We start from the raw sequence: 15,427 nt of genomic DNA, 5'->3' as shown, positions 1-15,427 counted from the left end.
CTAAAATGCCTCTAATATCCTCTTTACTGGCATTCTGAGTGAAAAAAGAAGCAGAGTCTCAGTGAGCATCAGCCTTACCAAGATGAGCTAGACTAGGGCAGGGACCATAAGGAAAACTCTTCTCAAGGCACTTCAATATTTTAGTCACTTTTTCGTAGCAGGTTAGGAGACTGGTTAAGGTTAGGAAAATGCTCTCTTTACCGGCTACGAAAATCACTTTCTTTTCATGGCACTTTGATACAGTGTATCCCAGGACCATTACAGCCTATACACCCAACACTGCAGACTTAGGCTGCTAGGCAATGATGATAACACACAATTATGGATAATTAGCCAAAAGTGGAATCATTCAACTAACAAGGCTAGTAGTCTTAAATTACCATAAATTAATGTCCCAGGCATTTATTTTATTAAATCACTCTACATAATAGGCCATTATTAGAGACAGGCTTCTATTTGAGCAAGTAATCTACACTGAACAAAAAAAAATGCAAAAGTGTTGGTCCTATGTTTCATGAGCTGAAATAATAGATCAAATTTTCCATATGTACAAAAAGATTCTCAAAAAAAGGTTGCACAAATTTGTTTTACATCCCTGTTAGTGAGCATTTCTCCGTTGCCAAGATAACCCATCCACCTGACAGGTGTAGCACATCAGGAAGCTGATTAAACAGCATGAATATATTTACATTTTAGTAATTTAGCAGACACTCTTATCCCATAGTTTATTTCTCCGTGGGAATTGAGCCCACAACCCTGGTGTTGAAAGCACCCTGCTCAACCAACTGAGACACACGGACCATACACATCATTACACAGTTGCACCTTGAGCTGGGGACAATAAAAGGCCACTAAAAGGTGTGTCATACAATAATGCCACAGGTGTCTCAAGTTGAGGGAGCTTGCAATTGGCATGCTGACTGCAGGAATGTTAATTTAATCTGCCTCAAACATCCAACCAGTCTCACAACCGCAGACCATGTGTAACCACACCAGCCCAGAACATCCACATCCAGCTGCGGGATTGTCTGAGACAAGCTACTGGACAGCTGATGAAACTATGGGTTTGCGCAACCAAAGAAATTCTGCACAAACTGTCAGAAACCGTCTCAGGGAAGTGCATCTGCTTGCTTGTCGTCCTCATCAGGGTCTCGACCTGACCGCAGTTGGGCATCGTAACCGACTTCTGTGGGCAAATGCTCACCTTCGATGGCTACTGGCACGCTGGATAAGTGTGCTTGTGTCAACATGCCCCATGGTGGCGGTGGGGTTATGGTATGGACAGGCATAAACTACAGACAACGAACATAATTGCATTTTATCAATGGCAATTTGAATGCACAAGGATACCGTGACGAAATCCTGAGGCCCATTGTCGTGCCATTGTCATTTTTCCGCACAGCCCCACGACGTAAGGATCGGTACACAATTCCTAGAAGCTGAAAATGTCCCAGTTCTTCCATAGCCTGCATATGCACTAGATATGTCACCAATTGAGCATGTTTGGAATGCTCTGGATCGTTGTGCACGACAGGGTGTTCCAGTTTCCGCCAAGATCCAGCAACTTCGCACAGACATTGAAGAGGAGTGGGACAACATTCCACAGGCCACAATCAACAGCCAGATCAACTCTATATGAAAATGTCACACTGCATGATGCCAATGGTGGTCACACCAAATACAGACTGGTTTTCTGATCCACGACCTTACCTTTTTCTTTTGTATGTATATGTGAACAGACAATTCTGTATTCCCAGTCATGTGAAATTCATAGATTAGGGCCCAATGAATTTATTTCAAATGACTGATTTCCTTAACTCAGTAAAATCTTTGAAAATGTGGTATTTTCTTAATGCACACAGCTTTGCATATGTTGATAATGGGATATGTAGGAGGGTGAGCCGGTCAAGGATCGATTCAGACAAGGTGGTCTATTGTATGACAAGTGACAGTTTAATTATGAGTAAAGATATCTGGTACAACGTATACGGGCCCATTTCATTCGGTTCTTAAGGAACCAGCAGAAAAGAGCCCCGATAACAGAGTGCATGTATGTTATATACAGTACAGAAAGTAGGTTGAGTCTAGAAGTTCTGGTCTTCTGGTTGGTCCTGTTGGGCCGTCCGTCATCCCTCTGAGTCTTGTCGTCCCGTTCCTTGTCACACAATGTTCAGCTAAGAAGGAGATTAGGTGTGTGCGCTGGTTTCTGCAAGTCAAGGCTGTCTCTTCCTCCCAATGTGTGGGTGTATGTCTTATCTGTGTGTCCTCGGCAGTTAGTGTGTGTAATGTGTGTGTGTGGGTGTGGGAGCTATCCTGTATGGGACCTAACATGTTTTACTGTGAAAATACGTTGTCTCAGTTATAGCAATGTAATAGCAGTAGGCTGGTCACCTGCATAAGAAATAGCACTTCCTTACACATAGTTGTTTAATTGTAGAATTTTTATACATTTCTTCATTTCCTGAACTAGTGTTATCACTTACACACTAACATTTTAGTCTTAATATGCCTCTTAAAATGTTTAAAATTCTTCGACAAATAATTATTTGAAAATACATTTTCGGCGATTATTACTTTCGTAACTAGCAGTTTCTTACTGGCGATAAAAACAAGTCAATACTGAATAATTTAAACGTACCAAATCAAACATTAAACTAAGTAAAACAATTCATTTTAACCACTTAAACTAATTTAGACCTGACACGTGGACGCTCTGGCCGAGGAGTAGGGTTGATCCGAGCCTTCTGAACTCACAACGGCAGTCAAACACCCAAGCTAATTGCCTAAAGTTAGCTAGCTTGCTAGTTACTTCCAGACATAAATGAGAGAACACTGCACTCTGACCATTTCACTTGACCTAGCAGAGCTGGTTTTCATGTTATCCAGAGCGTTGGCGACTGTAACTGTGCTGCTGGAAACAATTTAATTAAATGTTTTTGCTGATGTTTACCGACACAACGGGTGTTGAGCGTTCGTAAATGCATCAGTTATTCTGCGCTCTGGCACACACACCGCTCGCCTCGCAAAATACATGTACACATACATGTTATTCAATCATTGCACCCGATAGCCAGAGCGAATTTACGAACGCCTATAGTTTTGTTGATTGATCGAATTCCCTTTTTGAACAAGGCGCTGTTCCTAGGCTGTCATTGCAAATACGAATTTGTTCTTAACGGACTTGACTAGTTAAATAATAAAAGATAATATAACTAGTCTATCTCAACTGTCGCCTCCCTTCCACTAAAAATAAAACATGCACAAGAAGAGGTGTGTCATATTTCTTGCACTTTTAATATTGGCACTTACTCCTCACCAGGGCAGTGTTCCCTTAAAAAAATAACAAGAGCAAATTAAAAATGTAAAAAAAAAAACAAGTGTTAAACACAAACAAATACAAGACAAGCACAATGTAAACAGTCGAATAATGCTTTTGACCAGACTCAAGCGTAGCTGAAGATAGTGTTACAATTTGCCTTAATTAGGTGCAATGCTACTAAACAAGAAAGCTGTTATTTGTTATAACAACCAAGTTAAATCCTTCATTTGAAACAAAATCAATTTAAACAGATATGAAATGTGTCAAAAGTGTTGCTTTGCTTAATATGTTCTCCATAAGCCTCACAATAGGAAACAATACACAACAGGATTGTTAGTTGTAGGCCTGGGAGTTCAAAGGCAGAAGAACCGGAGGCAGATGAGCAGAGAAACAAATACAACAACCGATAAAGAACTATGTAACAGGTCCTGTGAATGAACATGCACAAATATATACTTAGGGTTCTGAGTTAATATCAGACACGTAGCTTAAAAGCCAGCCATATATTAAGTTACAATTAATATTACTCCTCATTACTACCATGATTTAAAAAACATTGACAACAAGCATCACTTTTGAATTTTTCCCATCATGTCAATTCAATGTTGCACATCCTGGTAGACTGCACCTTCTGTCTCTTGTTTTTAATGGTAATGTTTGATTGTCACCTTTTGGGGTATAAAGCACATGTTGGTTCCAACGCCAGTAGTTATCATCCCTACTTTTATTGGTCATTCCAAAAAACGACAGTGCAGTAAAAGTCTCTTGTTGTTGACTGCACTCATACCTCGATAGCGGACGCAGTCAGGATGCAACTGAATGGTTGAGCTGATATAACGTGTAGTTGTAGTGCATTTTAGAGATAGCTGGCTTGGTCACGTGAAGCGTTTGAAATATAGCGATACATAACGGAATAAAAGACCATCAATATTGAAACAGTGTAAATACAGGTATGATCTTATCAACTTCAACAGGCTCTTATATAACTTTCTCCTGTTTTGCCTTTTTCACGTTACTCCCCATCTCTCTTCTAACCTCTTAACATGTTACTAGCACCCCACCACATACCCCTCTCTCTCTTACCCACTTTATTTTTTCCTTTCTCCCCCTCTTCTCTACATAGCCATGGTGGTGAGGTGCTGATGCCCTAGCAGGCCTTTGCGCCCCCCTCCCACCCCGGGGTGTCCCCCTCCATTGCCGTGACCACAGTACTCCTGGAGATTCTGCCGTAGTGTGACCAGGGCGGACCCTAGGCAGGCGCGGTTAGGGGCCAGGATGCCCCCCGGGAGCTGGATGAGGACGGTGGCCACCCCGGCCATGCCGTCATCTGTGGGCTCCAGGGTGATGGGCCCCACCTTGAAGGTGGAGTAGGAGAAGCCCATGAGCTGGGACAAGAAGGGGTCGGAGCGGCAGAAGTGCTGGTAGCCACTGTGGGAGGACGGGTGGTGGTGGTGCGAGGCCGTGGTGTTGGCGGTGGTGGGGACATAGTGGTGGGTGTTGAGGTAATGCAGGGGCAGGTGCTGCCCACTGTTGCCCCCTCCACCCAGGGTAAGGTGGTGGTGGACGGTGGGGCCGGAGCCTGGCTCGTGTTTGTAGGAGATGGCTCCAGCTCGCCCCCTCTGGCCAACTACAATGCCCCCCAGCTTGCCTGTACGTGCATGGGCCAGGGACACGGCATTGCCCCCCACCCCTCCGCCCCCTGTGGAGGGCAGGTAGATGAGCTGGGGCTCCTCTGGCTCCAAATAGACAGTGAGCTTGGCAAAGGGCCTGGACGCCATCTTGGTCATTTCCTGGATATGACGCCTCTGCTCTCGGCGGAAGTCCATGAACTGCTTGATCTTCCAGAGGAGGACGCAGACAGAAAGGAAGAGGAAGAAGCAGGAGAAGAAAACAGAGAAGAAGACGAACAGGTCGATGTGAGCCTGGTCTTGGCGGAGGAAGAGCAGGCCCTGGGACTCGCCCCGTCTCTCCTCGGTGCCTACACCGCGCAGGGCGATGTAGAAGCGGCTGGACTTCAGGGAGTGGACCTCATGGGGGAAGGTGATGACCACGCGGTCACGAACACCTCGAACAATCAGTACCGTCTGGGGCTTCCACACCGTGATGTAGGAGATGAGCCCCTCCGTCTTGGCCTCCCGTACCTCCCTGTCCGCCCCCTGGGGCTTGGCGTGGAGCTGCAGGGGGGTGTTGGGGAGCATGGGCCCAGCCAGGCTGGATGAGGAGTTGGCATAGACCTTCAAAGGTGATGGAGGCGTCTCCTTATCCCCCCCGCCCGCCCCTCCTCGGGCCGCCGACTCGTCCTCGATCTTGATGGCGTGGATGCCTGTGTGGCGGTCCACTTCTACGATGAAGGTGTCGTGGGAGTTGGACACGTACACCTCCACCTCCCCGAAGGTCACGTCGATGGTGACCCGGATGTCCACGTTGGTGAACTTTGGCTGGGCAGCGAAGAAGACGGTGCGTCCCTTGGGCAGATTGCGGATGGTGGGGTCGTGGAAGCAATTTGTCTGAGAGGTGGGGTCGAAGCAGCACTCATTGTCCACGTTGAACTGCCGGTAGCACTGACGCCCGTTTACCGGTGTGCCATTGAAGGAGTCTTTGCACTTGGCGCACTGCGTGGAGGATTCCAGATAGGGAGAAGAAACAAGAAATACAAGTGCATGTAAGTACTGTGCTTATTGTCTGTATATGGATGTGATCTTTACAACCAGGAATATCAAGGTATCCTTATTCAGAACTCCCCCTGCTGTATCAGTATACCTGCTTGTAAACTGTGTCTAGTGCCTGCACCATCCTATCCATACCTGTGTTCTGTAGCAGTCCTTCCTGTCGCTCTGCGGGCTGCTGAGGCAGGAAGAGGTCTCTGTGTTGTTCTGACATGGGCAGCCTGTGCCATCATGTTCATTACACGTGTCCGCATGGCCATTACACTGACACCTGCAGGTGGGAGGAACAAAGAGCATTTCAGTTTTCTGTGGGATTCAGCCCTCCAAAGTGCTTTTTACAGAATCACACCTTCATCAAGAACACTCTTCTGAAGTGCACAGTTTGGAAATGGGCGCCGGAAGGAAAATGGCGGCGGAAGAAATGGCAGCAGTTTTACGGGCGCCCAACCAATTGTGCAATTAAGTGTTTTGTTATGTGTAACTTATTTTGTACATAATGTTTCTGCCACCGTATCGTACGGCAAAAAAGAGCTTCTGGATATCAGGACAGCGATCACTCACATTGGATTAGACAAAGACAGGACATACTCCGAACACCTGACAAGGCCAACATCCCAGTTATTGGAACGAGGAAGAGACGCAGGTAGAGGACACAGAGCGGGGTGCCTCGTAAGGATCCGCAGAAAGCGAGTGGGAAAGCTGCCGTTACATCAATATTACTTGCCAACGTGCAATCATTGGACAAAAAATTATACGAGGTACGATCACAAATATCCTACCAACAGGACATCAAAAACTATAATATCTTATGTTTCACGGAATTGTGGCTGAATGATGACATGGACATTCAGCTAGCGAGATACACGCTGCACAGGCAAGATAGAACAGCACACGAGGGGGGGGCGGGGGCGGTCTGTGAATATTTGTGAACAACAGCTGGTGCACGAAATCTAAGGAAGTCTCTAGATTTTGCTCCCCTGAAGTAGAGTATCTTATGATAAATTCCAGACCACACTATTTGCCAAGAGAGTTTTCAGCTCTACTTTTCGTGGCTGTTTATTTACCACCACAGACAGATGCTGGCACTAAGAACGCACTCAATGAGCTGTATAAGGAAATAAGCAAACAGGAAACCGCTCACCCAGAGGCTGCGCTCCTAGTGGCCGGCGACTTTAATGCAGGGAAACTTAAATCAGTTCCACCTAATTTCTATCAACATGTTAAATGTGCAACCAGAGGAGAAAAAAAAAATCTAGATCACCTGTACTCCACACACAGAGAAGCATACAAAGCTCTCCATCGCCCTCCATTTGGTAAATCCGACCACAACTCTATCCTCCTGATTCCTGCTTACAAGCAAAAATTAAAGCAGGAAGCACCACTGACTCGGTCTATAAAAAAGTGGTCAGATGAAGCAGATGCTAAACTACAGGACTGTTTTGCTATCACAGACTGGAACATGTTCCGGAATTCTTCCGATGGCATTGAGGAGTACACCACATCAGTCACTGGCTTTATCAATAAGTGCATCGAGGACGTCGTCCCCACAGTGATTGTATGTACATACCCCAACCAGAAGCCATGGATAACAGGCAATATTCGCACTGAGCTAAAGGGTAGAGCTGCCGCTTTCAAGGAGCGGGACTCTAACCCAGAAGCTTATAAGAAATCCTGCTATGCCCTCCGACGAACCATCAAATAGGCAAAGCGTCAATACAGGGCTAAGATTGAATCGTACTACACCGGCTCAGACGTTTGTCTTGTGTGGCAGGGCTGGCAAACTATTACAGACTACAAAGGGAAGCACAGCCGCGAGCTGCCCAGTGACACGAGCCTACCAGATGAGCTAAATCACTTCTATGTTTGCATTGAGGCAAGCAACACTGAGGCATGCATGACAGCATCACCTGTTCCGGACGACTGTGTGATCACGCTCTTCGTAGCCGACGTGAGTAAGACCTTTAAACAGGTCAACATACACAAGGCTGCGGGGCCAGACGGATTACCAGGACGTGTGCTCCGGGCATGTGTTGACCAACTGGCAGGTGTCTTCACTGACATTTTCAACATGTCCCTGATTGAGTCTGTAATACCAACATGTTTCAAGCAGACCACCATAGTCGTTGTGCCCAAGAGCACTAAGGTAACATGCCTAAATGACTACAGACCCGTAGCACTCAAGTCCATAGCATGAAGTGCTTTGAAAGGCTGGAAATGGCTCACATCAACACCATTATCCCAGAAACCCTAGACCCACTCCAATTTCCATACTGCCCAAACAGATCCACAGATGATGCAATCTTTATTTCACTCCACACTGCCTTTTCCAACCTGGACAAAAGGAACAACTATGTGAGAATGCTATTCATTCACTATAGCTCAGCGTTCAACACCACAGTGCCCTCAAAGCTCATCACTAAGCTAAGGATCCTGGGACTAAATACCTCCCTCTGCAAATAGATCCTGGACTTCCTGACGGGCCGCCCCCAGGTGGTGAGGGTAGGTAGCAACACATCTGCCATGCTGATCCTCAACACTGGAGCCCCCCAGGGGTGCGTGATCAGTCCCCTCCTGTACTCCCTGTTTACCCACGACTGCGTGGCCAGGCACGACTCCAACACCATCATTACGTTTGCAGACAACACAACAGCGGTAGGCCTGATCACCGACAAGAGACAACCTATGAGATCCCTATGAGACAGCCTATAGGGAGGAGGTCAGAGACCTGGCCGGGTGGTGCCAGAATAACAACCTATCCTTCCATGTAACCAAGACTAAGGAGATGATTGTGGACTACAGGAAAAGGAAGACCGAGCACGCCCCCATTCTCATCGACGGGGCTGTAGTGGAGCAGGTTGAGAGCTTCAAGTTCCTTGGTGTCCACAACACCAACAAACTAAAATGGTCCAAACTAGAGGTCGAGCGATTAATTAGGGACGATTTCAAGTTTATAACAATCGGTAATCGGCATTTTTGGACACCGATTATGGCCGATTACATTGCACTCCATGAGGAGACTGCGTGGCAGGCTGACTACCTGTTAAGCGAGTGCAGCAAGGAGCCACGGTAAGTTGCTAGCTAGCATTAAACCTATCTTATAAAAAACAATCAATCAATCTTAACATAATCACTAGTTAAACTAGTAATATCATCAACCATGTGTGGTTAACTAGCTTGACCTGCGTTGCATATAATCGATGTGGTGCTTGTTCATTTATCATCAAATCACAGCCTACGTCGCCAAATGGGTGACGATTTAACAAGCGCATTCGCGAAAAAAGCAATGACCTAAGGCTCGTATTTCTGTGTGTTATTATATTATAATTAAATCTATGATTTGATATTTGATAGAGCAGTCTGACTGAGCGGTGGTAGGCAGGAGCAGGCTTTAAGCATTCATTCAAACAGCACTTTCCTGCATTTGCCAGCAGCTCTTCGCTGTGCTTCAAGCATTGCTCTGTTTATGACTTCAAGTCTATCAACTCCCGAGATTAGGCTGGCAATACCATAGTGCCTATAAGAACATCCAATAGTCAAAGGTATATGAAATACAAATGGTATAGAGAGAAATAGTCCTATAATAACGACAGCCTAAAACTTCTTACCTGGGAATATTGAAGATTCATGTTAAAAGGAACCACCAGCTTTCATATGTTCTCATGTTCTGAGCAAGGAACATAAACGTTAGCTTTTTTACATGGCACATATTGCACTTTTACTTTCTTCTCCAACACTTTGTTTTTGCCTGTTTTAAACCAAATTGAACATGTTTCATTATTTATTTGAGACTAAATAGATTTTATTGATGTATTATATTAAGTTAAAATAAAAGTGTTCATTCAGTATTGTTGTAATTGTCATTATTACAAATATATATAAAAAACACAGAATAAATAACATTTAAATCGGCATCGGCTTTTTTGGTCCTCCAATTATCGGTATCGGCATTGAAAAATCATAGTCGGTCGACCTCTAGTCCAAACACACCAAGACAATCGTGAAGAGGGCACGACAAAGCCTATTCGCCCTCAGGAAACTAAAAAGATTTGTCATGGGTCCTGAAATCCTCAAAAGGTTCTACAGCTTCAACATCGAGAGCATCCTGATTGGTTGCATCACTGCCTGGTAATGCAACTGCTCGGCCTCCGACCGCAAGGTACTACAGAGGGTAGTGCGTACGGTCCAGTGCATCACTGGGGCTAAGCTGCCTGCCGTCCAGGACCTCTACAGCAGGCGGTATCAGAGGAAGGCCCTAAAAATTGTCAAAGACCCCAGCCATAGACACACTGTTCTCTCTACTACTGTAAGGCAAGCTGTACCAGAGTGCCAAGTCTAGGACCAAAAGACTTCCCAACAGTTTTTACCCCCAAGCCATAAGACTCCTGAAAAGGTAATCAAATGGCTACCTGGACTATTTGCATATTGTGCCCCTCCCCAGCCCCCCTTTTACGCTGCTGCTATCATATATGCATAGTCACTTTAACTATACATTCATGTACATACTACCTCAAATCAGCCCGACTAACTGGTGCCCCCGCACATTGGCTACCCGGACTATCTGATTTGTGTCCCACCACCCGCCAACCCGTCTTTTGCGCTACTGCTACTCTCCGTTTATCATATATGCATAGTCACTTTAACCATACCTACATGTACAGTGGGGCAAAAAAGTATTTAGTCAGCCACCAATTGTGCAAGTTCTCCCACATAAAAAGATGAGAGGCCTGTAATTTTCATCATAGGTACACTTCAAATATGACAGACAAAATGAGAAAAAAAAATCCAGAAAAATTCATTGTAGGATTTTTAATGAATTTATTTGCAAATTATGGTGGAAAATAAGTATTTGGTCACCTACAAACAAGCAAGATTTCTATCTCTCACAGACCTGTAACCTCTTCTTTAAGAGGCTCCTCTGTCCTCCACTTGTTACCTGTATGAATGGTACCTGTTTGAACTTGTTATCAGTATAAAAGACCTGTCCACAACCTCAAACAGTCACTCTCAAATCTCCACTATGGCCAAGACCAAAGAGCTGTCAAAAGACACCAGAAACAAAATTGTAGACCTGCACCAGGCTGGGAAGACTGAATCTGCAATACGTAAGCAGCTTGATTTGAAGAAATCAACTGTGGGAGCAATTATTAGGAAATGGAAGACATACAAGACCACTGATAATCTCCCTCGATCTGGGGCTCCACGCAAGATCTCACCCCGTGGGGTCAAAATGATCACAAGAACGGTGAGCAAAAATCCCAGAACCACACGGGGGGGGACATAGTGAATGACCTGCAGAGAGCTGGGACCAGCCAGTACAAGTCCAGGCCCGTCTGAAGTTTGCTAGAGAGCATTTGGATGATCCAGAAGAAGATTGGGAGAATGTCATATGCTCAGATAAAACCAAAATATAACTTTTTGGTAAAAACTCAAATCGTCGTGTTTGGAGGACAAAGAATGCTGAGTTGCATCCAAAGAACACCATACCTACTGTGAAGCATGGGGGTGGAAACATCATGCTTTGGGGCTGTTTTTCTGCAAAGGGACCAGAACGACTGATCCGTGTAAAGGAAAGAAGGAATGGGGCCATGTATCGTGTATCCATCAGCAAGGGCATTGAAGATGAAACGTGGCTGGGTCTTTCAGCATGACAATGATCCCAAACACACCGCCCAGGCAACGAAGGAGTGGCTTCGTAAGAAGCATTTCAAGGTCCTGGAGTGGCCTAGCCAGTCTCCAGATCTCAACCCCATAGAAAATCTTTGGAGGGAGTTGAAAGTCCGTGTTGCCCAGCAACAGCCCCAAAACATCACTGCTCTAGAGGAGAACTGCATGGAGGAATGGGCCAAAATACCAGCAACAGTGTGTGAAAACCTTGTGAAGACTTACAGAAAACGTTTAACCTCTGTCATTGCCAACAAAGTGTATATAACAAAGTATTGAGATAAACTTTTGTTATTGACAAATACTTATTTTCCACCATAATTTGCAAAAAAATTCATTAAAAAACCTAATGTGATTTTCTGGATTTTTTCTTCTCATTTTGTCTGTCATAGTTGAAGAGTACCTATGATGAAAATTACAGGCCTCATCTTTTTAAGTGGGAGAACTTGCACAATTGGTGGCTGACTAAATACTTTTTTGCCCCACTGTACATACTACCTCAATCAGCCCGACTAACTGATTTTATGAAAATAAAACCTAACATAACTCAAACGGAAAGCATTTGCATTTCTGCGCATATATCCTTGCTGCTATTATAGCCTTGCTACTATTATTTTTCATTTTTTTTTTACCGTTGTTTTTATTTCTTCACTTATCTATTGTTCACCTAATACCTTTTTTTACTTAGAAATTGCATTGTTGTTTAGAGCCTGTAAGTAAGCATTTCACTGTAATACCTGTGGTATTCGGTGCATGTGACAAATAAACTGATTTGATTCGGATGGGTGTGAACACCAAAATATGGCTCCATTACCCTTTCATCCATTAAGCAGTGGTGTAAAGTACTGAAGTACTACTTAAGTATTTTTTTGTGGCATCTGTATTTTTCTTTACTATTTATATTTTTGACAACTTTTACATTCCTAAAGAAAATGTACTTTTACACCTTACATTTTCCCCGACACTCAAAAGTACTTGTTACATTTTGAATGCTTAGCAGTACACAAAAATGGTCAAATTTCGCACACTAAACAGAGAACATCTCTGGTCATCCCTACTGCCTCTGATCGGACAGACTCACTATACAGAGAACATCTCTGGTCATCCCTACTGCCTCTGATCGGACAGACTCACTAAACAGAGAACATCCCTACTGCCTCTGATCGGACAGACTCACTAAACAGAGAACATCTCTGATCATCCCTACTGCCTCTGATCGGACAGACTCACTAAACAGAGAACATCTCTGGTCATCCCTACTGCCTCTGATCGGACAGACTCACTAAACAGAACATCTCTGGTCATCCCTACTGCCTCTGATCGGACAGACTCACTAAACAGAGAACATCTCTGGTCATCCCTACTGCCTCTGATCGGACAGACTCACTAAACAGAACATCTCTGGTCATCCCTACTGCCTCTGATCGGACAGACTCACTAAACACAAATGCTTTTTTAAATGATGTCAGTGTGTGAGTGTGAACCTGGCTATCCGTAAATAAAAGAAAAAAAGAAAATTGTGCCACCTGGTTTGCTTAATATAAGAAATGTTAACTTATTCATACTTTTGATAATCAAGTATATTTTAGCAACTACATTTACTGTTGATACTCAAGTATATTTAAAACCAAATACTTTTACTCGAGTAGTATTTTACTGGGCGACTTTCACTTTTACTCGAGTCATTTTCTATTAAGATATCTATACTTTTACTCAAGTATGAGATTTTAGTACTTTTTCCACCACTGATTACAAGTGAATTAGATGTGGCTAGAGGTTAATTTGAAAGGAATCACTACTCACTTGTCACAGTTCCCCTGCAATAGGAAGTAGCCGCTGAGGCAGCTCTCACACTTGTCCCCCACGCTGTTGTTCTGGCAGCTCACACAAACCGCTGAGTCCTCTGTAGGACCCTCCGACACCCACTGAACAATCTGATAAAGGAGAGGGAGTTCAACAAGAGAATTGCAGTTAAATTACATCCAAGGTGGTATACCCGTTCCTATACAGTGAGTTTCTAGCTTGCACATAAATCTCTTACTTTTATTTCTTATCCGTATTTTTTTTAAACTGCATTGTTGTTTAGGGGCTCGTAAGTAAGCATTTCACTGTAAGGTCCTGTTGTATTCGGCACTGTTACGGATACAGGTATCCTGTGTGTGTATCCTGTGTGTGTGTGTGTGTGTGTGTGTTTCTTTTCTCTCCTTCTCCCCTCACAGGTGAAAATCATTACTCCCCAATCAGTCAACAATCAACCCATCAATCAGAAGACACACCTCCTCCTGTTTCCTACCCAATCACAGTTCCTTTCCCTTGGTTTAAAAACCCCATCAGTTGTTTGCTCTAGAGCTCAATCTCTCTGTAAATGCCATGTATGTAGATCTCTCTGTTTCACTCTCTCTTTGTGTCTTAACCTCTCCTTTTGTTTGAGCACCTCCATAGCACTTTGTCCTCACCTGTGAGTATTGTTTTTGGTTATGGTGTTTGTATTTGATTGCTGGTGGGAAAAGGGGAAACCAAGACAAGTCGCCCATGGGCATACACTACCCGTAGGTGAACTTTTAAATACACTAGTTAGAACTGGGCGGACCACCCACTGTATTTTTGGTTAGTTAGTTAGCTGTTGTTAAAGTAGGCTAGTCTAGCTTAGGGGTGTTTTTGTATACTTATTGTTTCCTTCCTTGGGTCCAGCTCAGCCCCTTTTCCTGCTCCCCCCATTACCGTGTGTTTATAAATAAACCTTGAGTTTGACGGTAGATTTCAGTTGTCCTGGTTATTTCGTTCACACTTTTACTTTGTCACAATTATAATTTGCATGAGTTATGTTACGCGTCTCATTACCATCCCCCCTAGACTGTTGGGCCAAAAGGGATTCGTAACAGGCACATGTGACTAATAAAATTTGATATGACCACAAAAGATGTTGTTGATCAGATCCAAAGTAATCCATTAATAAACTCAAAGCAAGTTGGAAAGAACATATAAATGAAGTAAAACAGACAGTGAGTCACTTACACTGTCTGGGTCCAGAGGGTGGTCTTGGGGGTGGTCTAACGCCCTCTTGTGTTCGTCCCGGGACAGACACACTGCGCTGTTACCCCTGCAGAACTCCCGACAGGGGCGGCACGTCCCCCCGCCCACCGCCAACCCCACATACAGGGGCTTACACTTCTCACAGTGATCACCCTGGAACAGGAGAGAGAGAGAGAGAGCCACAAACATCCGTATATGATACACTGAATGAACTGAGAATCTGACCTGGGACCTGGGATCAGCACCAGTGTGTCACTAGTGTTTTGGCACTCAAGATACACACTGGGCTGTGACATGCATAATCTTACAGTTGATGTGCTGAAATACTGGGTGTGTGTGTATATATGTGTGTGTCTGCCCCACTCACCATAGTGTTGTTTTTACACTCCAGACACTTGTCAGGCTCAGACACTCCTTTACAGTTGCTGTGTTTGTTACAGCGACACTGAGACGAGCAGTTGTCCCCCACAAAGCCAAAGTGACACTGACACACTCCCGGGGACACACAGGTCCCGTTGGCACAGCCCTGAGCACAGACTGGCTCACACTGGCCTGACGCACTGCAGAGAGGGAGTAGAGAGAAAGAGGAGAAACTTAAACAGATACTATGTATGTATGTATGTGCATGTCTACTGAATTTGTAGCTCTGTTTGTTTCCAAGTTTTAATGTCACATGCACAAGTACAGTGAAATAACTTTCTTGCAAACTCAAAACCCAACAATGCAATAATCAATGTATTACTAGAAA

At 44.4% G+C, this 15,427-nt stretch overlaps 1 protein-coding gene across 2 annotated transcripts in view; it reads right to left on the bottom strand.

Moving 5' to 3' along the window:
- Nucleotides 1-3,271: 3,271 nt before the first annotated feature.
- LOC110509979 (multiple epidermal growth factor-like domains protein 8) overlaps nt 3,272-15,427 on the bottom strand; it is a 36,797-nt gene continuing 24,641 nt past the window's right edge. For both annotated transcript variants that reach the window (XM_021591237.2, XM_021591243.2), the window contains exons 39-43: nt 15,047-15,239; nt 14,662-14,832; nt 13,450-13,580; nt 6,124-6,256; nt 3,272-5,931 (exon numbers count right to left, since the gene is read on the bottom strand). In XM_021591237.2, coding sequence (XP_021446912.2) covers nt 4,435-5,931; nt 6,124-6,256; nt 13,450-13,580; nt 14,662-14,832; nt 15,047-15,239 — 2,125 coding nt within the window. In that variant the 3' untranslated portion in view covers nt 3,272-4,434. The remainder of the gene's footprint in view (nt 5,932-6,123; nt 6,257-13,449; nt 13,581-14,661; nt 14,833-15,046; nt 15,240-15,427) is intronic.

This window comes from Oncorhynchus mykiss, chromosome 3, assembly GCF_013265735.2.
Source record: "Oncorhynchus mykiss isolate Arlee chromosome 3, USDA_OmykA_1.1, whole genome shotgun sequence".
Taxonomy (NCBI): Eukaryota; Metazoa; Chordata; class Actinopteri; order Salmoniformes; family Salmonidae; genus Oncorhynchus; species Oncorhynchus mykiss.
Note: the sequence above shows the minus strand (reverse complement) of the source record. Positions and strands in the feature narration are given on the sequence as shown.